The following is a 25,478-nucleotide window of genomic DNA, read 5'->3' on the forward strand; positions in this document are numbered from 1 at the left end:
GTGAAAAGTAGGAATAGAAGGGTGCCTGGAGTCAAGCCTTGAAAATGGATGTCATGGTTGCTCTGAGGCAACCATGTCCCCAATCTCAGTGAATGATGTTGCCCAAACCAGCACCTTTTCCTTTTCCCTCGCCAGTCAAGTACTGTCTTGTTGATCCCATTTGTTGTCAATTCTTTCTGACATTGGAAGACCAGATACCTTTTTTTTTTGAGGAAGATTAGCCCTGAGCTAACATCTGCCACCAATCCTCCTCTTTTTGCTGAGGAAGACTGGCCCCGGGCTAACATCCTTGCCCATCTTCCTCTACTTTATATGTGGGACGCCTGCCACAGCATGGCTTGCCAAACGGTGCCATGTCTACACCCAGCATCCGAACTGGCGAACCTTGGGCCTCCAAAGCGGAACATGTGAACCTAACCGCTACGCCACAAGGCCGGCCCCCCAGGTGCCTTTGTATATTGCCTATTGGTATCTAGAGAGTGGGCCACCAAGCAAAACAGCTGTTTTAGGCTTTTGAAGTGATGCAAGCCACTTGAGATGTAACCGCTTTGGAAAACTGCCTAATTTTGCGAGAAGTGAGTGGTATGGGTTAATGCCTCACTCTACAACACTTTAGTGGAGCCCAAGTCTTCGTTCTGAAACTGGGCTTTAGCAGTACCCATACTAAACCTTGCCTGGATCAGGAGTGTGATGAAGTAGGGCCTTCCTGATTTACCTCAGTGAATGGGAGAATGAATGCAATACCCTCTCTTTTCACTGAGTCTGACTAGTAGCATTTTACATGATCACCTGCAGGGAGTGTTTCTTTCAGTCTTAGATTTCCGGAAGCATCACCTCCAAGCCAGTTGAAATCCTGGACTGTATCTTATCCAGCCAAGTTGTCTACATGAGGGCTGGATGAGGTTTGGGGACCCCGAGAGAGTTAAGGACATTCAGTGGTTACCGAGTTAACAGTTTATTTCCTACTTCTCTGTCTTGGTTGTTCCAATCACTGTCCTCCTTCTGAGAAGGAAAGAGGTTTATTTCATTCCAAGTTCCTCCTATGGCCTTCCAACACATGAAAATGCTATTTACTTGGGGCTGACCTGGTGACGCAGTGGTTAAGTGCGCACGTTCCACTTCTTGGCGGCCCGGGGATTGCTGGTTCAGATCCCGGGTGCATACATGGCACTGCTTGGCACGCCATGCTGTGGTAGGTGTCCCATGTATAAAGTAGAGGAAGATGGGCATGGATGTTAGCTCAGGGCCAGCCTTCCTCAGCAAAAAGAGGAGGGTTGGTAGTAGTTAGCTCAGGGCTAATCTTCCTCAAAAAAAAAAAGTGCTTTTTACTCATTCTTTGGATAAATTCTTAGGCTCTTACAACCTCCCAAAGCTGAGTCAAGAGGAAACAGATAATCTGAATAGACAATCACAAGGAAAGAGACTGAAACAGCAATCAGAAGCATCTCAAAGAATAAAACCACAGGACCAAACGGATTTCCTGGGGAATTTTACCAAACTTTCAGAGAGGATTTACTACCTATCCTTCTCAAGCTATTCCAAAAATTAGGGAAGATGGAACACTTCCTAACACATTCTACAAAGCCAACATCATTCTGATACCAAAGCCTGACAGGGACAGCACAAAAAAGAACTATAGGCCGATATCGCTGATGAACATAGAGGCAAAAATCATCAGCAAAATTTTGGGAACCGGAATTCAGCAATACATCAAAAAGAACATACATCATGATCAAGTGGGATTCATACCAGGGACACAGGGATGGTTCAACATCTGCAGGTCAATCAACGTGATACACCACATCAACAAACTGAGGAATAAAAACCACATCATCATCTCAATAGATGCAGAGAAAGCATTTGACAAGATCCAACAGCCATTTATGGTAAAAAGTCTTAACGAATGGGGATAGAAGGAAATTACCTCAACATAATAAACGCCATATATGACAAACCCACAGCCAACATCATACTCAATGGGCGAAAACTGAGCGCCATCCCCCTGAGAACAGGAACAAGACAAGGATGCCCACTATCACCACTCTTATTCAACATAGTACTAGAGGTTTTGGCCAGAGCAATTAGGCAAGAGAAAGAAATAAAAGGAATCCAAATAGGGAGTGAAGAAGTGAAACTCTTGCTGTTTGCAGACAACATGATCTTATATATAGAAAACCCCCAAAAATCCATTGGAAAATTAATAGAAATAATTAACAACTACAGTAAAGTTGCAGGGTACAGAATCAACTTGCAAAAATCAGTTGTTTTTCTTTACTCCAATAACAAACTTACAGAAAGAGAGCTCAAGAATACAATTCCATTTGCAATCACAACTAAAATAAAGTACCTGGGAATAAATTTAACCAAGGAGGTGAAGGACTTATACAATGAAAATTATAAAGCATTACTGAAAGAAATTGATAATGACATAAAGAGATGGAAAGAGATTCCTTGCTCATGGATTGGAAGAATAAACATAGTTAAAATGTCCATACTACCCAAAGCAATCTACAGATTCAACACCATCCCAATCAGAATCCCAATGACATTCTTCACAGAAATAGAGCAAAGAATCCTAAAATTCATAGGGGGCAGCCAAAGACCCCAAATTGCTAAGGCAATCCTGAGGAAAAAGAACAAAGCTGGAGGCATCACAATCCCTGACTTCAAAATGTGCTACAAAGCCATAGTGACCAAAATAGCATGGTACTGGTATAAAAACAAGCACACAGATCAGTGGACCAGAACTGAAAGCCCAGAATAAAACCACACATTTACAGACAGCTAATCTTCGACAAAGGTGCCAAGAACATACAATGGAGAAAAGATAGTCTCTTTAATAAATGGTGTTGGGAAACCTGAACAGCCACATGCAAAAGAATGAAGGTAGACCGTTATCTCATGCCATACAAAAAGATAAACTCAAAATGGATCAAAGACTTGAAGATACATCCTGAAACTGTAAAACTCCTAGAAGATAATATAGATAGTACACACTTTGACATCGAACTAAAAAGGATCTTTTCAAATACCATGTCCTCTCAGACAAGGGAAACAAAAGAAAAAATAAACAAGTGGGAATTCCTCAGACTAAAGAGCTTCTGCAACACAAAAGAAACTAGGATCAAAACAAAGAGGCAGCCCACCAATTGGGAGAAAATATTTGCAAATCATATATCTGACAAGGCGTAATCTCCATAATATTTAAGGAATTCACACAACTGAACAATAAAAAAAACAACCCGATCAAAGAATGCAGATGAACAGACATTTTTCCAAAGAAGATATACAGATGGCCAATAAAGACACGAAAAGATGTTCAACATCACTAATCATCAGGGAAATGCAAATCAAAACTATACTAAGATACCACCTTACGCCTATTAAAGTGGCTATAATCACTAAGACTAAAAATAACAAATGTTGGAGAGGGTGTGGAGAGGAGAGAACCCTCATACACTGCTGGTGGGAATGCAAACTGGTGCAACCACTATGGAAAACAGTATGGAGATTCCTCAAAAAACTAAAAATAGAACTATCATATGACCCAGCTATCCCACTACTGGGTATGTACCTAAACAATTTGAAATCAACAATCCAAGATAACATGCACCTCTATGTTCATTGCAGCACTGTTCACAATAGCCAAGATATGGAAGCAATCCAAGTGCCCATCGACCGACAATTGAATAAAGAAGATGTGGTGTCTATATATATACAATGGGGTATTACTCAGCCAGAAAAAACAAATTCATCATTTGCAATAACATGGAAGGACCTAGAGGGAATTATGCTAAGCGAAATAAGCCAGACTGAGAAAGACAAACACCAGATGATTTCACTCATCTGTGGAATATAAACAAATGCACAGACAAAGAAAACAGTTCAGTGGTTACCAGGGGTTGGGGGTAGAGGGGTGGGCACAGGGGTGACAGGGAGCACTTATGTGGTGACAGTCGAGAAATAATGTACAACTGAAACCTCACATTGATGTAAACTATTATGAACTCAATTTTTTAAAAATGCTATTTACTCATTCTAATCCAAGCTCTACACTATATAATAACATCACTAAACCATTTATTTGTTGAGGCCAGGAGAGAATGCAAGCACAGTCAAACTCACTCCTGGGACTCACTCCAGGAAGTTGATCCCGGCCAGTTTTTCTATACTGTGTATGCGGCCATCTCCACATCTCCCCACACCCCAAAATAATCCTGCATACAAGTTTTTAAAACCTTCCTTCCTTTCTCTACAATTAAGATCATGCACAGTCACGCTTAAATTTTTAAAATTCTGTAGTGAGGCTTTTTTAAAAAGTATTTTGACTTGTTTCTTTCCTTCAGATCCCAGCTCTCACTATGTGATTACCCTGAAAGCCTTTAACAATGTGGGTGAAGGCATCCCCCTGTACGAGAGCGCTGTGACCAGACCTCACACAGGTAAGGAATCCTATCCATCTCTGGTCTTCAGCGTTTTCCAGCAGCTTAAGGGAGTGTTGGCATAAGCCTGCCCCATAGGTATCAGTGGAAGGAAAAGTATGTGGTAGTTCAGGGTGAAGGCTTCACATAGGAAAATGGGCTTTCAACATGGAAAGTTCTGTTAGTTTCTTTTTTATATAAATAAAGCTTACTAGAAAAATACTTTCCCAACCAACTCAGGTGACTAGTAAAGAAAATCGTATACATTTATTGCTGCCATCAGTAACCTATAAGTTTTATTTATATAAAGAGTATAAAGTCAGATGTACTATCCATTTGATCAACTGTACATTTATTACAAGAGACCAGATATTCATTATATTCATTATTTTTCTTTGTAATTTATCTATTTAAAATATCTTTAGAGGAATAGACATCTAATGTAAAGTTTCTGTAGACATATAAAACATTTAATTTAGATCTCAATGAGAAAGTTTATTGATAGAAATATATGAGTTGTACATTTTTCTAAGGAATACTGACAACCAAAGGATTTAGCATTTTCAGAAATGCTCTTTTCCATTTGTTTCCCAGAATTGTGAATCTGTATTGCCTGCTATGTCTTCTGGATACTTTGCGTGATAGTACAGATTTGGCCTTATTCTTTTTGTAAAGATAATCTCTGTCCCTTTTTTTTAATGCTTACTTGAGAAGACCAATATCATTACTGCGTATTTGGTAGTTCTGTCCTGTCTTCTGTTACGTGTGCTTACAGCTTTATATGTTCTTTTTAAAAATAGCTTTGATATTCAAGAAAGGAAAAAAAGATGAAAAAGAATATTTAAATAAATGGTTTACTACTTTCTTAAATCAGTCTGTAATAGAAAAAAACAAATTTGAAATTATTTTCTTTTATGTGACTTAAAAATATAGCCTTCTGGCTAGAAATATAAAAGGAAGTGTTCCTAAGTCATGTAACTTAGTTATCTTTTCCAAGAGTTGTTAACAAGAGAAAATTTCTCAAAGAAGTCTAATGACTTTTTTACCTGAAGGTGCATTTTCTGTAACTAATTGGTATGTGTCCCCATCTTTGAACAAAGCCCTTGATTATGACGTGTGCTGTTCCTCTGTTATTTTTAGTCCTCATTGTGTAAGAAATACACAGATGTAGACTATTACTTTAGCTTGGCAGTTATTCATAAACAAGGCTCATGCCATTTCAGATTTTGAGTTATAGGAAGGGCTAATCACCATAACCATGTGGGAAACCTATTTTAAAACCTTAACATAAAATAAATCATTGTGTCACTTGGACCCATGATAACTATGGCATTTCCTGTAACTGATTGGGATTCATCAGTGGGTTGTTCTCTGACTCTGCTAGAGAAAGTGTGGCAGATATTCCTGCATGGTGTCAGTTTGCCTTTCCTCAAGGAAGAGTAATGCCCTGAGTTCTTTCTGCTTTATTTGGATGTGAGCCATATTGCTGCACTGATTTTAGACCCAGGATATCAGCAGATCTGAACTGGACCCTGTGTGGTATCAAATACCCCCAATACCAAGGCCAGGCTAAATCGCTATTGGCTGACATTCAGGACTCAGGTTTGAGAGGAGGATCCTCACATGTCCAGTGATGTGCATTTATAAGCCATGTCCCAAAAATTCAGCCACATTCTGTGAAATATCAAAACAGATCATGAGCTTTGTGCTGCTTCTTCAGAAATTATACTCTTGATTTTAAAAGCAATTTTTAGTTTCTCATGATCCTTTTTGGACAAGAGGTAGAATTTTCAAGTAATTTAAAGAAAATTTAAGTATAAAAACATTAATCACTGAATTATCAAAATTGAATATACCTACAGAATACAGTAGAGAATATAGTTAATTACTGTTTCTCTATATGTTCTCCTGCAAGAACACAAGTGGACATTTTCTTTTAAATGAATAGTGGTTGTCTATTAACTCTGGATTCTTTTTCTCTTTCTTCATTTCTCACCTTTTCATTCCGTTATATTACCCCGCATCTCCCTTTTCTTTTCTATTTGTTTATGTTAAAATGCCACTTCCCTTTTTTAATTACTTTTTACCCAGACACTTCTGAAGTTGATTTATTTGTTATTAATGCTCCATACACTCCAGTGCCAGATCCCACTCCCATGATGCCACCAGTGGGAGTTCAGGCTTCCATTCTGAGTCATGACACCATAAGGATCACATGGGCGGACAACTCACTGCCCAAACACCAGAAGATTACAGACTCCCGGTACTACACAGTCCGATGGAAAACCAACATCCCAGCAAACACCAAGTACAAGGTACTGGCTCATTTGCTCTGGGTGAGAAAAGCTAATTATTGATATTTTCTCATTCTAAAATTCTCAATTCAAATATTTCCAGAATGCAAATGCAACAACTTTGAGTTATTTGGTGACTGGTTTAAAAGCAAATACACTCTATGAATTCTCCGTGATGGTGACCAAAGGTCGAAGATCAAGCACATGGAGTATGACGGCCCATGGGACCACCTTTGAATTAGGTATGTGTTGTCAGAAACTTGTCACATGGCATTTCTTCTTTGCAAGATGTGAAAATCAGTAGAAGTCTGTGCTAATGGTGTGCCACATTCCAAGTCATGAGACTTCTCATCACCTGCTTTTACTACCCAAGGAAAGAGTTGAGTGCATGATTGACATATTGACAGAACACAGTGAACAACTACAGCTAGAGTTCAGTGTTTGCTTTTTCAGCTGATGAATTATGTTTTTTTCATCATTGTACAAGAACATTATCAAATAACAGGATAATATAATGCAGAGTATACTGGCTTTTAGGAATCAAGAGACTTGAGTTCAATCCCAGGTCGACCATCTACTGACTGTGGGTCATAAGCAAGTCATCCAACCTCTCTGAATATGTTTCTTCCATCTATAAGAGAGGGGTAATAATTTCTGCCTTTTCTACTTTATCAAGTTATTGTAAGGGTAAAATGAGGAGCAGATAGGAAAGCCCATGGTAGGGCCTGGCCCTGTGGCCTAGAGGTTAAGTTTGGCCTACTCCACTTTAGTGGCCCAGATTCATGGGTCCCAGGCTTGGACCTGCCCCACTCATCAGCCATGCTGTGGCAGCAACCCACAGACAAAATAGAGGAAGATTGCCACAGTTGTTAGCTCAGGGCTCATCTTCCTCAGCAAAAAAAATAAATAAATAAAAGGAAAGCACATGGTAAATTATAAAGCACTGCATAGATGTAAGAGATTATTGTCATTAATCTTGCTTTACTGTTAACATGAGATAGAAAAGATGAAGATACCTGTCCTTCACCAGGCAGCTGCAGTGCCATGCTTGCTAGAACCTGAGCATGGCAGCTTTCTTGCAAGCCAATTAGTATCTTGTAAAATCTCCCACTGGAGTGTCCTTATGGTTTTTGTCTGTAAGTAAACGTGAAAGAGAAAAGATAACTAAGCAAGTTAAGGGAAAAGCAGGTCATCCAAGTTTGAGATTGTTTGCTTTTTGCCTGCTTGTAGGCGTAGCCTTCTGCCCCTTGTACTTTCCTAGCATGGAGATATGTCTGCCCATTGGGAGTCTCTGTCTCTTCTAGCCTCCTGTTTCTTTCTCTTCTATATATGAAAAATGACAGAATGGAGCTATAAAGTCTCCCTGACTGGGCTTGGCACTAATGTCTTTTTGTCTTCTGCACGGTTGGTTGGACTTCCCACAGAGAGAAAGGGTTGCATTTGGAGAGCTAGAAATATAGTGCACAAAGGCTTAAGTAGACCTTGAGTTTGCTTTCTTTGCCAGTTTTAAGAAGATCTTTGTGCTTTCTTTCCAACCCATTAGCTAATATATGATGTTACATATTCCTTTAGGATGCTTGCATTTCACCAGGCTTCCTTCCATTTTATACTAGGAAAATTCCAATATTTTAGGAATAGAAGAGTAAATTTAACAATATACTTAATTTGCTTATTTCCCTACTAATACATTAAAAGTTTTCAGCTGTAATGTGGAAGCACAAGAAACATACTCTCATTTTCATTTTTATTGCTTTTTCTGTTCCATAAAGAGCTTTGCATTTCAGAGCAATAACCTCAGTTGACAGTATCTTTTCAGTGCAAACTTAAAATAAAAAACATCAATTTGTATATTATTTATTGGTTCAGGGAATAAGGATTTTCAAATGTCATATTTGGTTTGAAGAGTAAACTATAGGTGAGAGAGAAAATTGTTTTACACTTAAAAATATTCTAACAAAATAATCCAAATTGGAGTGGGAAATGTCATCTTGGCAAATTACATAACTTTTCTCATTTTCAGTATCCTGATATGTCAAGCAGAGATAGTAACTCCGTTTCAGGTTGCCATAAATGTTAAGTGAGATGGTATTTGTAAAATGCCTGGCATATAGTAGGACCTTGGTAGCATCAGATGTGTTTCTATTTCCCTGCCTAACTATCCTATCTATCCCTGACCCCCAGCTGAGATCCCAGCTCTGTATCCTCATAGTATGGTATTTTCTCTTTGGCACTTTGCGTATTCTTCTTTTTATTGGAGCTATTTATAGATAGACTATGAGTTCTTTGAAGCCAGGTGGCTTATCTTTTGCCTTGTTCCTTTTATTGTGCTTTATAAGTGGAAAGGGTTGAGGAAATGGTGGATTAAACTGAAATGCTCAGCAGTTATTGAAAGCATTGTTATTTTGTAGTTCCCACTTCTCCACCCAAGGATGTGACAGTTGTGAGTAAGGAGGGAAAACCTAGGACCATAATTGTAAATTGGCAGCCTCCCTCTGAAGCCAATGGCAAAATTACAGGTAAGATGCTTTTGAGTGTGTCTGTTCCCAGTTCCTGCCTGGTAGAGTCACTCCAGGAGAGTGCTGTGCTGTTTGTTAGGAGGAATGGAAGTCTGAAGGCCGCTTGGTCATTGTATGAGGAGCCGTGAGTCATGATGGTCCTTGAAAGTGGAGCATGGGGGTGTGCTGTTTGCCCAAAGTGATGTAAAACTGAGCCACCAGCTGGTTGTTCTGACTCACGTTGTATGAAATCTCATGGGCATGGGTTGCCCTAGACAGCCTTTGGTTATAGCGGGACCTTATGGACATGTTTCTTTTCCTCAGAAAAGCTGTTCTTCTCTGGCTCTGACTAGATGACCAGCTTTGGAGTTAAAGACCCCATCTAACTCCACAGGGTGATACTCAATAAATATAGATTCACCTCTTCTATCCTGAATCCCAAAAAAGCCCATTAGACTTTTAATTCCTTTTTTCCCCCAGGCCTGCTACTTCACCTTCCTGTACTCTTACAACTAGAGTTAATATTTGAATTGACCTAGGCCTTTGAAGGGACCTGGAATTTTCCTTGGACTTCCAGAGGAGAACCTTCCACAATAGGGACACTGTGCCTTCCTCAGGCTTACCATGGAGGAAAGCCTGATGAGATTTAGCTGTTAATTATTACCGTTGGAGCCTGTATTCCATGTGTATGCTGAGGAACAGGAGTTGGCCTTCTAAAGTTCCTTTGTGTGAATAAAGTGGCCTAAGGAACGCAAAAGCGTTTTTTAGTCTTGTTCTGCTTCGCCTTTCAAGAGGAATCCCTTTCCATAAATGCCTGGTCTTTATGTCATTCTTTAGGTTTCTGAATTTACCTCTACCATAAAAGAACCAAGCATGACTTGACGTGGATTACATTTTACTTTGTCTTTAAAAACCAGCAATAATGCAGTACATTTTTGCACTGTGTAGGTCAGGTAGGCTTATGGTTGTGGCTCTTCCTGCCTCAGCCTTGGAGATTGAGTGCCCTCTGGTGGAAGTATCAGGTGATGTTTCACTGGCTTCACCCACCCCAAGTTCTTCTGGGAGAACTTAACAAAAATTGCCGCCCATCTCCAGTTTTTCTCCTTGGAAATCACATTGGTGAGAGCTAAAACAGCATGGCAGGTCATTATTGGTTTTCAAAACTGCATTATTTTAATTGTAGATCCTTAAAGGCTACATTATTCAACTATTAGGATGTTGAAGTGATTGTACTATTATTTTTATATGATTTCTTAGCTTGCGAGAGTACTTAACCCTATATTTTTATCTTAACTACTTTTATTACTTCACCTGATATAGATGATAACTTATAGCCTGGCACCATCGAAAGGTGGTTTTCTCTATATTATGTTTAGCATTTAATGTATTTTACCATTGCTGTTTAACCAGTAATTTGTTCTCTACTTGTATGTGCTGTAACATATATCTTTATTAACTTACTGATTGCAAAAGGAGAAGCAGAAATAAAGTTTCTTTTCTTATTAACTTTTTTGGATAGGTTACATCATATATTACAGTACAGATGTGAATGCAGAGATACATGACTGGGTTATTGAGCCTGTGGTGGGAAACAGGCTGACTCACCAGATACAAGAGTTAACACTTGACACACCATACTACTTCAAAATCCAGGCCCGGAACTCAAAGGGCATGGGGCCCATGTCTGAAGCTGTCCAGTTCAGAACGCCTAAAGGTAAAGTTCCCCAAAAAGAGTGTTTTATTCTGTGTCTCTGTAGTGGGGCTATGTTTGCACATATCATGTTAGCATGTAGAGACTATGGATGATAGAAGTCCTGATGGCGAGCTTGATGGTGAGCTTATGAGCCACAATGTGAACATTTATCTCAGAATGATCCCTCACCCACCCATTGACCGACAAATCAGCACTCCCTAGGTTACTGCCTAACCGTATCATATACAAGGGAACTTTGACTCAAGGCTGTTCGAGGCAGATGAATGCAGTGTCTAAGAGTTTTTATAGTCAGATCAGATGTGATTCTCTTGGTTCCCATACAGAGTAACAGCATGTTATTGTGATGGATGATTCTCTTTCAACACATGCAGGCTTTTAACCTGAAAGGCTTATTTGTGGACCTTTGTAGAGCGAGAGACTAAAAGGGGCCCTTTAAAGAAAACACTAGGTAAGAAAGTGAAGATAAAGTATTGAGCTAAGTGAGTTCAGGAATAAAAGTTAGTTGGGGACTCAGTCTATGGAAATAGGGAAACCATAAATGGATTTCTTTTCTGTTAGTAAAAACAAGACTCAATTTGTTTGGAAGTGTGGGGTTTTATTTTTTCTTTTAAAAATTCTGCCTGTCCCATCTTCAAAGCTTGTGATCCTTGCTCTTGTTTTTTTCTTCCCCTGTGCTTGGCCTGTTAGCGGACTCCTCTGATAAAATGCCTAATGATCAAGGTAAATGAGTAGATGGCCTCTCTTTCCTTTCCTCTCTTCAGTGACCTCTTATTAGCCTCTCATTGTTTTTGTTTTTGTTTTCCTGAAAACCAGTAGCATGTGTTAAAAACCACATATTGGCCAAAGTGGAGTTGAGTCCATGTTTGTGGCACTTGGGGTACCTGAAAAGCTTGGGAATCTACTTAGGAGCTAAATAGTCTGATAGGAAAACAACTGAGTCGAACGAACAGTTCTGCAGCTGTGGGAGATTGGCTTTAAGCATGGGTCAGATTACCCTTTGCACTGAGATACTGAAGTTCTGTGACAGTGATAGTCATTTGAGCATGATGAGAACAAGCATACCAATTTGTTATATTTGTAGCATCTAGAATTTTATTAGTATCTCTAAATGAAAAGTTATAATCAAATTCAGCAAATACTGTATTCCCCCCTACACACACGCCTGACAAGAATCTACAAATTTACCCTACTGAGTTGTGTGATTAGCAGTGACAAAATTGGTGCTGTTTGTTCTGTTAGCATAAGCTTAATTCAGAACTCTTTTTCCATTTCTTCCCTTAAATATATCTGCTCATTTTAAAAGAGGATAGAAACAGTTTAAGATGGAAGCTTAGGAAGCACAGGCCTCGGTGTCAGTGTTCTTGAAATGATCTGTCAGCATGGTCTTTTCACTATAATTACTGTTGTGGAGAGGGAACTGTACTTTGTGATTTTCGTCTCTGGGAAGTCAGTTAAAGTTGGTATCTGTTTTTTATACTAAGAAAGAGCAATAAAAATAAATCTAATGGGGGGGCCAGCCTGGTGGTGTAGTGGTTAAGTTTGTGCACTCCACTTCAGCAGCCTGGGGTTCACAGCTTTGGATCCTGGGTGAGGCCTTAGCACTGCTCATCAAGCCACGCTGTGGCTGTGTCCCATATAAAATAGAGGAAGATTGGCACAGATGTTAGCTCAGCAACAGATGTTAGCTCAGAGCCGGTCTTCCTCAAAAAAGTAAATTTAATAGTTGCTTTGATGGTTTAAGAGTTGTTAATTAGAAACACAAAGTCTTTGGAGCTTGGTTAATGGCAAGGAGGAGTCAGAACTTGAGGTTTCAAGTTTCAGGGCTTTGGAAATGTGTTTGCATTCAGTGAGTCTTTTGTTGTACCTTGGAGAAACTGCAAACATGCTGTGTGTGTGTGTGTGTGTGTGTGTGTGTGTGTGTGTGTAAGGCACCCAGTCGTGGTAGAAACTTTGACTTAAGTGTGAGAACAGAAAAATAACCATACTGTATATGCACAGAATATAAATGTTTGCATTGTTCTTCCCTCACTTTACTCCATGAGCCAGAGTGCACTTCTTAGCGTGTACCACACCTCTGGTATTTAAAAATTCTTCACACATAGATATTTTTGGAGTTTGGTTAATCCTTGGAATTTCTTGTTCATAGGTTAAATTTAAAAGAAAAAATGTTGGGAAATACAGGAATTAAACCAACCAGTTTACAGTTATGCACCATGTATCGGTGATTCAGTCAACGATGGACTGCATATCTGACGGTGGTCCCATAAGATTAGTACCATAGAGCCTAGGTCTGTATTGGCCATACCATCTAGGTTTGTGGAAGGACACTCTATGATGTTCGCACAAGATCACCTAACAATGCATTTCTCAGAATGTATCCCCACCGTAAAGCGACTCATGACTGTAGTTGGCAAAATGTGTTCTTTGCAATTATTTACATAATATACTCTGGATAGTTTGGCTTAAATGTAGGCTACCTGACAAACAAGTACACTTACATATGAAGAGCCTTACAAAAGCTCAGTAATCTCTGCCAACTAGACTTTATCATAGTGGAAAGAACAACTCGAATCTTGACCTATGGAGTGTGCCATTTGGGAGGAGTGATGGCAGTGGAAGTAAGGAGATAAAGTAGTAAGTATGGACAGTGGAAGAGGGTCAGGGACTGCAAGTTAAATTCTAGATTATACCCTTTTGGATACCCAAGAATTTGTTACCTTTGGGAGTTTTGATCTTCTGGAAACAGAAAATATTGTTTTCATCTCTAGATTTATTCTGCTAAATGAACTACATACAGAAACCTTCAGATTCTAATTTGTTTCATTTCCTCCAATTCCAATAATTTATGGAAGTTACTTGACCTAAGCTCTAATGTTTCACAGAGACACATCTAGTTTACGCGTTTGTAATCAAGCTTTATTTGTGGAAATAACCCTCACTTATAAGTGCTTTCTGAAGCTTCATGCTCTCTGCCACTGTAAAGGGGAAGATTATATTTTTCCTTAAAGATTTCTTATGCTTGTAATAATAGTCGTTAATATTTATTGAATATTTGCTATGTGTCAGGCAGCATTCAAAATATTTTGTAGTATTAAATTTCCACTGAATCCTCACAACAATTTCGTGAAGTTGATACCATTATTATCACTGTTTCACAATGAGGAAACTGAGACCCAAACACAATAGTTAAAGAAGTAGCCAAGAGTCAGTTAGCACCTGACAGAGTACATGATACATTCCAGTGCAGACGTCTGTTAAGCACCGTGCCGTCTTAACACCGAGGAGCGCTTTTACTCTGCAGCTCTTTCAGACCTCTTCAAGAGAAGTGCAGTACTGCTTTCTGGCCCCAAACCTTGGATTGAGGAATACCTTTGCTTTATTGAGAAAGGACTCCTTGTATTTGCTTTTACCCCAGCAGCTCTTTCTATAAATGTGAAGAAAAACATTCAAGACTAAGAACATAAATTTCTAAAAACCTGATAATTGTGTTTTCTGAAGTGCTTGTGAGGTGGTCCCAAGTCTGAGGTCGGCCGTCTCACTCACTTTCTTCCGTAATGATGGATTAGGACACAGTGTCTTTTGTGAGCAATGAGAGGGAAGACTTGTGTTTTCATCTGTGCATATTTAGGTGACTGAGCAGGAACTGAGAACCCAATTTGAACCTCCACTTACCTTCCTGCTCCTGCTTAGGGTAACTTTATATTTGGAAAGGTAACTTTATGATTTGAGAAAAGAATCCAAACACTGGTGACACTTGCTAGGCCAGATCAACATAGGCGAGTTTTTTGGAAGAGTCCAGATCTTTAATGCAGAAGCTAACCTAACTGGTCCCCTTGGTTCCTTTTCTCAGAGAAGCTACTTTGGCCATAAATGCTCTGAGCAGTCTTTCAGGAAGTGTTTCCTGTGCTAGAGAAGTGAGTGTGTGCCCACCTTATCAACAGCTAGTGGCAGTCTATTCACATCCCAGATACAGTCGTGGAACAAGAGTGTCAGCCTTTCAGATGCCTCATTGCATAGAAAGCTATACCTTAGTTTGCTCTGCACAAATAGACTGTGTTTTCCCTTGTTGTTTATGTGCTACTTCATTTTCTCATGGACAGAGTGGACTGAAAATATTTTTTGTAGAAAACACTCACTAGCTATGGAGTGGACTTGTCACACCAATGAGCTCAGTCATTACTGACATGATTTCTTCTCCTTCAGCCTCAGGGTCTGCAGGAAAAGGAAGCCGGCTGCCAGACCTAGGATCTGACTACAAACCTCCGATGAGTGGTAAAGCCCTTCCTGTGGCTTTTTTGGCCTATTATGGGTGTGACGCAGTTCTGCTTGAAATCTTGAAATGTCTTTTGTACTCGTGTGTGGTGGATTGTAGTGTGTTACCTGTTCTTTTATTTAATAGTGTTAGCTTTACGCATTCTCTGGCAAATATTTGCTGAATTACTACAAACCCATTCATTATAGGATTCATAAATTTGTTTCCCCACATATCCAACTTAAGATTAATTCTAAACAAGTCTTCCTTTTGCCCACTGCCTCTAGAAAAGAATTAGAATCTTGCTTTCAAAAATAAACCCTCTAGTGGAATTAGCCATCACCCAGAACAAGCTAAAGAAATGCTTCAGAATCATTAATTTCTCGCCACCCTACTTCAGTGTCTTTAGTTTGGGAATTCTGAAAAATTCTTCCCACTCTCCTAGCCATCCTAAGAGGCTGGCACCTTCTCGTTGCTTAAATGATGACGCTGCTTCTCTACAGAACTTCCCCATTTGGAGTTATTCTCACACACAGGATCACACTTGGTCCTTGTAACACCGTGAAGCAGGGGGGCAGATGCCATATTCTCATTTTATACGTTAAGAGACTCAGCAGAGAAGTACTTATGCCTGGATCCATCCACTAATTATCGAAGTTCTAGAACCAAAACCCATGTCTTCTGACTTCTGGTTGTGCCTTTTCTGCTATCACACACAGCCTGAAAGTCACGGGTTCTGTATTAGATGTGAGAATCCAGGATGGCAAAATGGTCACAAAAGGAGTTACTAGAAATGACCCTACTGCCTCCTCACTCCTGCTGGAGAAGAGAAAGGCGTGTCCTCCAGAAGCTCCTAGTCTACATGTGAAGATAAAATGATCTCTTATTCTCCCACTATTTAAATAAAAAGCGATGCTGCCCAGACATCAGTGAAATCAGCCTATTCTTAAGAGAGCCCAGACAAATTTGCATACTTCAAGAGATTTTTAGGCTCTCAGTTCTAGGACTTTGTTTATGGGTTTCCCTTCCTGGGATACATATGTTACATTTATGTGGTGTCCACAGTATAGTATTCAAGGCTGTGAGAAAAGTAACTATTTCTTGGTCTTTTCTTTCATTTATGCATTTATTCATTCATTCACATATTTTTAAAGGTTAAGGTTCTCTGTAACAGGCTCTGGGAACAATAGTGGAGTGAGTCACAAACTACCTGATACAGAAAAGGGAAAGCTTCATAGAAGAGGTTATATCTGACTCAGATTTTAAAGGCTGTATAGAAGGTTGCTAAATGTCAAGGAGGGCGTTGAACATTCCAGGAAGCAATAATAGCATATGCAAAGGCATGGCAATATAAAGGAACCTGCTCTCTCCAAGGGCCACACTCCTAGAGACAGAATAGAGAAGGTAGGTTAGAACCAGCCTACCAAATGCTCAGGTACCAATGCTAAGAAATGTGAGCTTCATCCTGTAAATAACATATGTAAGATGTCTGATACTACTGGTAAACTATGACTTCATTTATTGAGTATCTAATATTATTCTGACAACAATGAAGAATGAGTTGGGGGCTAAAAGTATGAAGTCAGAAAAGAATGGTTAGGAAGCTATTGCCGTAGTCCAGATGAGGCTTAAGAAATGGCCTGTCATAATATCCCTCATAGGAGAGTTGATGCTCCCTTGGGCAGCTCACTCTTACTCTGTCTTAGAAGGGAGCTTTTGGCCAGCTCAGAAGTTAAAGGTCTCAGATACAGTTAAATGAGATGCATCTCTGTTGAATGCAGGGAAGAACTACCACCACCACCTCTGCTTGCCTCCCACACCCCGGCTCCCCAGCCCCTGATTTGCATTGCCTACCCCACCCAGTAGCTCAGCACTGCTATTAATAAGTTCTAGGTAAAGCCCTAATGTGGTCTAATTCAGTTGGCCTCTAGTTCTGTAGCCTTTCCCAAATATAAAAATGTTATTTTATTGGAGGTCAGTGTATACAGTTTAAGTTGTCTGTCTGCTTACCTTTTTCTCAGAAATGAAGGATAAAAATAATTGAACCAAATGTAGAAGAATAAGCTCTTAAGCCCTCCTAAGTCAGCCCGGATATGGCATGTGCTCAGATGTAGCCTCTAAAATCATAGAATCAAAAGTTGGAAGGTCACCTAATCCGGTGCTGTGGAAGGGATTCCCACAATAAGTGTAGTTGGGATTAGATCATAAATTTATAAAGCAGATTGTGTATGAGAATCACTTTAGGAGCTTTTCTGAAAACACAAATTCCCAAGCCATACCTTCACGGTAGGAATTTCATCCAGAACATCCCAGACTGGTGGAATGACTCTTCTTAAGTACTTCCAGTGACTAAACGCTCATGACTTGGCAAAGCAGCCCATCCCTTTATGGTACAGCTCTGATTGTTAGGAAGATGAGAGTAATCAGAAGGAAAGACTTCAGATATCCATGGTGGTTAGATCTGTGTGGTGGGATTTCCCATGTTTTATAATATGAGCCTGCATAACTTTTATAATGAGATGAGAAACAAAGAAATCTATTTCAGAAAATGAAAGAGCAAGACTTAGAATAGAGCTGTATTACAAAAAACCTTGATGGAAAGCTTGGACCTTATCCTATAAGCAGTGGGGAAATAATAGTAGGAAGAAGAAGAAAATCTAAATTTCTTCAAGGTCCTAAATGACCTGACCTCTGCACACCTCTTCAGCCTCATCTCTGTCTTTTTTCTGTTCACTTCCTTCCCTCTCACTTTGCATATGTCTCTTTGCTTAAGCCTCACTGACTGCCTTTCTCTTCCTTGAACATGCCAAGCTCATTCTTGCCTTGGGATCCTTTCACTAGCCGTTCCCTCTCTCTGGAATGTTCTTCCTCCAGGTCTTTGTATGGTGGGATCTTTCTCGTCATTCACATCTCAACTCAGATGCCATCTCCCCAGAGCAGCTTTTTTGAACCACTCAATCTGAAATAGCCAACCCAGCCACTCTGTATCATATCCCCTCATTTTTTTTTTGTAGCACTTACTACTAATTAATTTCATATTTGTTTATTGTCTGCCCCCACCCCAACATTTATATCTTTGTTGCTCACTGTTACGTCCTAGTACTTAGAACAATGCCTGGCACATGGTAACCACGTGGTAAATATTTGTCAAATGAATGCATATCTATAGACCTACTTTTTCCTGAAACTGAATAAGAGAATTAACTCTCTATAGACTATGTATTTATAAAAACAGAGAGACTTCATGTTTCAAGTAATTTTTTGTGATCTCAGACATCTATATGTTGGAAAAAACTTTTGCTTTCTATGAATGTACATTTTTTAAAGCAGTTTTGAAAGTCAAAAAACTGAATGATTTACAAATGATGCTTTGCAAGATGAATTTCTGTGTAACATAAGATGCCAGAGGGGCAGACCCTTTATTTGTTCAAGTATAATGTTGAGTATAATTTGAGAAGCTTTTACTGAACACCAGCTTTGTGCAAGGCACTATGCTGAGAACTGTACATAGGGCAGAAACTCACTCTAGATTTCGTAATCTAGAGGAGACAGCTGTGTTCATGAGACACTTTTATACAAGGCACGGTGTTGAGTGTTATAAAGAAGCTCACGTGAAATATCTCTACTCACGTGAAGGTTCTGTAGGCTGATAGTATGCATTTTTAGAATTCTCTATCACTAACAAATGTACTGTTTTCCCTGTCCAGGCAGTAACAGCCCTCATGGAAGCCCCACCTCTCCTCTAGACAGTAATATGCTACTGGTCATTATCGTCTCGGTTGGCGTCATCACCATTGTGGTGGTCGTGATCATCGCTGTCTTTTGCACCAGGCGCACCACCTCTCACCAGAAAAAGTAAGGAGCCCCAAATACAGCCTGTAGACTTGTGGTATCTATTCTTTTGCTTCTGTGTGACTTCTGTCTTTGGAACTGTACATGGAGTTAAAACATAAAACGCAATGTTTTAAATATTTTTAAAGGCAATGCAAAATGGTTCCTCTTAGAAATGTGTATCAGTCAAAGTCCTGGCAGGATAGAGGTGGCATGCTCAAATGGGGTGAAAGAGAGTTCAATGAAGGGACCATTTACAAAGTCCTGGGTGGGGTTAGGGAAACAAGGTAGGGATTTTCAAGGGCCAGAAAAGTGATAGGCCACTGTCCCCCTTAGGCCTGAAAGGGTAAGAGAGCTGCTTTCAGAGATATGAAGCAGCAGATGAGGGTTTCTGAAAGGGGCTATGTGTGGTGGTAGGAATGTAGCTGTTGCTACCCTCTAGCCAAGCCGGGGAGGGGGCAGGAGAAAAAACACCTTCTATCTCCAGTCTCTCGCCTGTGCCTTCTTTTTTTTTTTTGAGGAAGATTAGCCCTGAGCTAACATCCATGCCCATCTTCCTCTACTTTATACGTGGGACGCCTACCACAGCATGGCTTTTGCCAAGTGGTGCCATGTCCACACCCGGGATCCGAACGGGTGAACCCCCGGGCCGCCAAGCAGCGGAACGTGTGAACTTAACTTCTGCACCACTGGGCCAGCCCCTTGCCTGTGCCTTCTACTGACCAAACCTGACTAGAAGCCAGGCCAGGGTTGCCAAGTAGATATAATTCATTAAACTCAACCTCTCAAGTCATAGAGCCAAGTGGAGAATAGATGTGAAGAGGAAAGTGGACAATGTCTGACCTTGCTGGTAACCTGTTTGGAGTACTGTCTATGACAAACACACAGTGAACCAGATGCACGAGGATTTGTGAACGTTCTTATAAGCTATTTCATGGCACAAATGCCAGCTGAGATGGAAGAAGACCATAAGCCTCTTATTCTAAATCTAGGTTTAAGAATACTTTTAAAGAAGTGCTACCAAGTGTGGAAGTTGAGGTTGGGGCTGGCAGGGGGTGGGTAGGGGGTCGGTGGGAAGAGGTGTTGATTTAATGAATAAGAAACGATCATTTATAGTCAGCATGTCAAATTCACAGAAAGGTCAGATAGCTGCTAGCCCTGAATTCCTCTGGGCTTTTGAGGCTCCTGGCGAATTGTCTAGAGCAGATTGCAAGGTGACTCAGTCATGTAGTGCTTGATAACAGCCCACACTCCTGAACTTGAGGGGATCTTTGACCCTGGATCACATCGAACTCATGTATCTGGCCAGTGAGACAGATACCATAAAAAAGGAGATTCCTGAGTTACCCCAATGGCAAAAATACAGTATGGGTAATAAAACGACTTTGGTTGCAATATCCTAAAAGATCATAAGATGGAGGTATTGCTCCATAAGAGAGAAAGAGAAACTCATGTCTATGTTTGTGATTATCCATCAGACTTGGTCTGCCCAAGGTGAGGATGTATGTATTTGATAACAATAAATTTGTTTTCAGTGTAGAGGACAAGTACAGCTACCCTGTAACTGCTGCTAGTAATGGCCTTATGTCATTTTCTGTAGGATATGTGATGTGTTGCATCTTTCTTTCTTTTCTCAAATAAAATAACTTTCCATAGCTTGCATTGCATCACTTTTCCGAGAGAAGGGGGCCCCTTATAAGCCTCCTGATTCCTGCCTCCTATAGCTCTCCCCATCTGCTTTTGGTTATAGAAAACTGTTTCTCTTAAAAGCCTCAAAGATTACATTTTTTTCCTACTCTAGAGCTTTTCTACAAGCTTCTTTCTGTGACATTTCACATTTATCTATTTTTGTGAACTTGACTTTATGTCTAGTTTTAGAAATCTTGAGATCTTTATTTAAAAGAATCTGAAAAAACAAAATGACAGAACTCCTTAGTGCTTTGGGGGATTTAAAATTCAAAGTAAATAAAAAGTAAAGCACATAGTCTTCAGATTGAGAGGTAGGAGCTGGTAATAGACTCTGAACTCTGTATTTGAAGCTGGAGTTCTAGAGATTTGTGTCGTTTTGTTTAAAAGAATTGTATCAAGTCTTCACAGGGTTTTCCCCTCCTCCTCCCTCAGTGACCTGCTTTCCAAGTGTTCCAGTGACCATTGGAAAATATAGGTGAGCTTTTCAGAGTACTCTTTCCTCTCTAATACCAGGAGTACCTCCCATTTTAGTTGTAGCTGTTTACAGACTCTTACAACCTCCAGGTTGACAGAGCATTTAGAGTCTAGCCCCTCACTGTTTCCCAGCACACTCCTCTACGGCCCTCACTCTCCACAGGTGAGAACTACCGCTGCATACCACCATCAAACCTAGAAACCTTCCTACACTGGGAGTAATCTTTTCTCCTCCTTCCTCCTGTCTGAAGCCAGTTCTCCATGTGTCTCCTCTCTTTCTAAGACCTTGTACTTGCTTTTATCCCTCTCCAGCAGAGCTGACCTCTCACTCTCTGTTGGCTCTGTCCCTTCAGCTTTTAAGTGTGCTCAGACTTCTTCCATCTTGAGAGAGAATTATAATGGTAACCCTTCCTCTACTGCAGGATCCTTACCACTGGCTGCTTACAAATCTCTGTCTTTCCCTTCACCACAGAATTCTTGAATACTTGTCTACACTCACTTGTCCATTCCTTCACTACCTGCTCATGCTGCAGTCCTTTCTAATCTGAATTCTGCCCCTACGCTTCATCAGAATTGCTTTTGCTGAGATCACCAATGACCTCCATATTACTAAAACCAAAGGAAACTTTTCAGTCCTCATCTTACTCAGTCTGTCAACAACATTTCACACAGTCAACTACCCTTCCTTCTTGAAACTTTCTCTTCTCTTTTATTCCATGATTGTGTGCTCTTTTTCACTCCTATCCACCCAGCCATCAAATACAGACACTCCTCAGGGCCTTGTCCTAGAGTTATTCTCTTCTCCTTCTGTACTCTCCTCAGGTCATATCTACACCCACGGCTTCATTTATGATCTGCATTCCAGCTACTCCCATATTTCTATCACTAGCCAAGGCCTTTCTCTTCTGAGTCGCAGACTTGCACACCTACTTGCCGCTTCTGCATTTCCTCTTGAATGTCTCAGAGGTGCTCTGCGTGTCCACAACAGAATTTATAATCTTTTCTGTCAAAATTGCTTCTAACTCATTATTCCCAGTGTTGGCATATGACTTAAGCCACAACCCATGGCGGTATCCTTTATTTCTCTTGCTTCTTTATTTCTACACCACCCCACATCATTTATTCACCAAGTCTTGTCATTTCTGGCTCCTAAATAACTGTCAAATCTGCCTCTTTTCCTCCATTCACACTGTCCTGGGCCACCATTGATCATAGCTAAGATTATTCCCAGCTGGTCTTCCTGTTCTGTCCCCTACCCCTTAAATCTATTCTTCATACCACAGTTGGTGTGAATTTTTAACTCAAAATTGATCTCCTTACTCTCCTTCTTAAAACCATTTAGTGGTTTCTTGTTACTCATAGAAGGAAGTTCAGACTCTTGGTATGGCTCTGAAAGCCCTTTATGATCTGATCCCTGACTACCTTCCCAGCATCATTTCATTCCATCCTCCCCGTGGTTCACTATGCTCCCACCACCCAGGACTTCTTATAATCTCGCTAATACACCAAGCTGCTGTTACTCTCTGCTTCACGGCTTTCACGTAAGCTGATTTCACCACCTGGAATGCACCTTCTGCCCTGCCCCCCTAGGTCTTAGCTTAAACATCACTTCTTCCTCCATATTTTTTGTGTCCACCTTATGTCCAACTATTAAGAGGCGGCTGTAACGCTTGGCATTTCATTAAGCTCAGACATAATTCAGTGTCTATCTTCCTCGCTTGACCAGAAGTGCTGAAAGCTCAGCAGTCCTGTACAGGGTCTGACATACAGTAGATACCTAATAAGTGCTTATTGAGTGAGTGAGTGATTTAGTGGAGAAACTAAGGCACAGACAAGTAGATACTGTCATCCCCATTCTTGACTTTACCCAGTTGCTAGTCTTAGTTTGGGTTACCTAAAATGTTTTTCCCTCCCTCCTTATAAGCCACAGACTCTACCTCTACTCCATTGTTAGATTTCTAGTTAATATTGTCCTTTTTCTATTGATTGGAAACTTGTGGAAGAACCTTCTGCTTTAGAGATTATTTGATTTAAAAATGCTGTCTAATTTTTTGATACTCAAAAAAAAGTCACAAGACAATATTCAAATATGCCCTTGTATGTATCTCTAAATATATGTGGACAGATCGGAGATAAATTTACTGTTTGCAAGAGTAAATTGTTTGCCTCTTGTTTTTCTTTTTTGTTTGTTTGTTTTTAGTTTCTGCCTTTGTTTCAAGCGTCTCTCAGAATGGCAGTTTTAATCATTGAACCGTTACCAAATATGTTCAAAAGAGTTACTTTAAAAAATCCCCTTAATTTTGTGCCTAGGAAACGAGCTGCTTGCAAATCAGTGAATGGCTCCCACAAGTACAAAGGGAACTCCAAAGATGTCAAACCCCCAGACCTCTGGATCCATCATGAGAGACTGGAGCTAAAACCCATTGATAAGTCTCCAGACCCAAACCCCATCATGACTGATACTCCAATTCCTCGTAACTCTCAAGATATCACACCGGTTGACAATTCCATGGACAGCAACATCCATCAGAGGCGGAATTCATACAGAGGTGCAGGTTTTTCCCAAATGTTGGGAGATTATTTTCATTTCACTCATTTTCCATTTTATAAGGTTGCCTTAATTTGGTGCTTCCTATACGAGGTTAGGTTTAAAGATGGGTGTGTTATGGGATTTGGTCACCATCTAATGAAGAATAGCTAGCTTGTTATGGGGGAGAGGTTTCTGTACCCAGATGAGACAGCCTTCTAGATCTTCTAGGTCTCCCATCATGCTTCACCAACTTGATACTCAAGCATTTGAGATAACCTAGCCGATGTCTGTGCATTTCATCTCTCCCTTCAGTTGGAGTGCAGGTCTCATTGTGGTGTTCAGAATGTTCTTGGTCTGGATGCTCTTACTTAGAGACACTGCATTGAAATGTGGTAGGCAGCATTGTGCCAACTGCATTGACTCTCAACAGGGACTCCTGTAATACTCTGATGGTCATTTTCCTCTTTATTTCACTTCCTCAGAAACACCTTGCCCCTCTTATGTTGTTTGTGAGTCTTGAATTCCCTAATAGAAATGTTTTACTGCTGAGCCTGCTCAGTGGCCTAGGATGCAAGCTTGTAACCGACTCCATATTTGATGTCTAGGGCATGAATCAGAGGACAGCATGTCTACACTGGCTGGAAGGCGAGGAATGAGACCAAAAATGATGATGCCCTTTGACTCCCAGCCACCCCAGCGTAAGTAAAAGTTTCTCTTTTCCCTAGTGCTGCCTATCTATCCAGTTATGTGGGGAATAATTATGAATGATCTCTTTGACTTCATTTGATCTAACACAAAAGATAATGCACCAAAGCTTTGGTGCCTTGAGGGAGGAAGTATCAAACAGTTGCCATAATTTGCAATTAATATTATTCTTGAAACTAGCTTCTTTAATTTTAGGGTAAATAAGCTAAAAAGCCAATTTCCCCAGTCTCCCGAGAATATGGAAATAACCAATATCCCTAGAAATGCATGGCATCTCGGGGAGGGGGTGGGGAAGCCTCCCTCCAGGCTGATGCTGAGGACGGGCAGATGTCACGGTGTGCCTTAGGTTTCCTGACACATACTCAGTGTTGATAGGCACCTATGGGATTTCTTTTTAATTAAATAGACTATATTTTAGAGGAGTTTTAGGTGGACAGCATGGAGTTTTGTTTTTGTTTTTGTTTTTTTTTTAAAGATCTATTCTTTTATTCCTTTTCCCCTACATTTTTTTTTTTCCTTTTTCTCCCCAAAGCCCCCCCAGTACATAGTTGTGTATTCTTCGTTGTGGGTTCTTCTAGTTGTGGCATGTGGGACGCTGCCTCAGCGTGGTCTGATGAGCAGTGCCATGTCCGCGCCCAGGATTCGAACTAACGAAACACTGGGCCGCCTGCAGCGGAGCGCGCGAACTTAACCACTCGGCCACGGGGCCAGCCCCTGGACAGCATGGAGTTTTTAAAGCAATATTTTTCAACCTTATTTGACCCATGCCTTACTTTGATAATATTTAATATTTAATAATATTTAAAATTCAAAATAAATTAAATATCATGATTAAAAACCAAAAGGCAATGAGATAAACCAATTCTTTTTTTCAAACTACTGTGTCTTCTCCCCTCTTACTGTTTTCAAGGTAGGAAGCCTTTCGGACTAGCTGGCACAGTGGGGCTTCCAGTTGAGGGTCCTCAGTACCATCCTAGAGTGATAAGAAGCCATACCAATATCAAGTGTAAAAAACTATTTGATCTTGAAGTATTTGCTCTAAGCCGAACAGTAGGCTAGTAAGCCTTAATGGT

General features: G+C 40.3%; 1 protein-coding gene across 5 annotated transcripts in view; it reads left to right on the forward strand.

The window, feature by feature from the left end:
- Nucleotides 1–25,478, forward strand: part of LOC124235408 (neogenin) — a 247,023-nt gene that overhangs the window by 209,736 nt on the left and 11,809 nt on the right. For 4 of the 5 annotated variants that reach the window (XM_046653310.1, XM_046653311.1, XM_046653307.1 and 1 more), the window contains exons 16-24: nucleotides 4,347–4,442; nucleotides 6,513–6,736; nucleotides 6,819–6,957; nucleotides 9,124–9,231; nucleotides 10,730–10,924; nucleotides 15,128–15,196; nucleotides 18,884–19,031; nucleotides 23,481–23,719; nucleotides 24,306–24,398. In XM_046653310.1, the coding sequence (XP_046509266.1) occupies nucleotides 4,347–4,442; nucleotides 6,513–6,736; nucleotides 6,819–6,957; nucleotides 9,124–9,231; nucleotides 10,730–10,924; nucleotides 15,128–15,196; nucleotides 18,884–19,031; nucleotides 23,481–23,719; nucleotides 24,306–24,398 (1,311 nt within the window). The remainder of the gene's footprint in view (nucleotides 1–4,346; nucleotides 4,443–6,512; nucleotides 6,737–6,818; nucleotides 6,958–9,123; nucleotides 9,232–10,729; nucleotides 10,925–15,127; nucleotides 15,197–18,883; nucleotides 19,032–23,480; nucleotides 23,720–24,305; nucleotides 24,399–25,478) is intronic. The other variant, XM_046653308.1, reaches the window with a different exon arrangement.

This window comes from Equus quagga, chromosome 2 (assembly GCF_021613505.1).
Source record: "Equus quagga isolate Etosha38 chromosome 2, UCLA_HA_Equagga_1.0, whole genome shotgun sequence".
In the NCBI taxonomy this organism is placed as follows: Eukaryota; Metazoa; Chordata; class Mammalia; order Perissodactyla; family Equidae; genus Equus; species Equus quagga.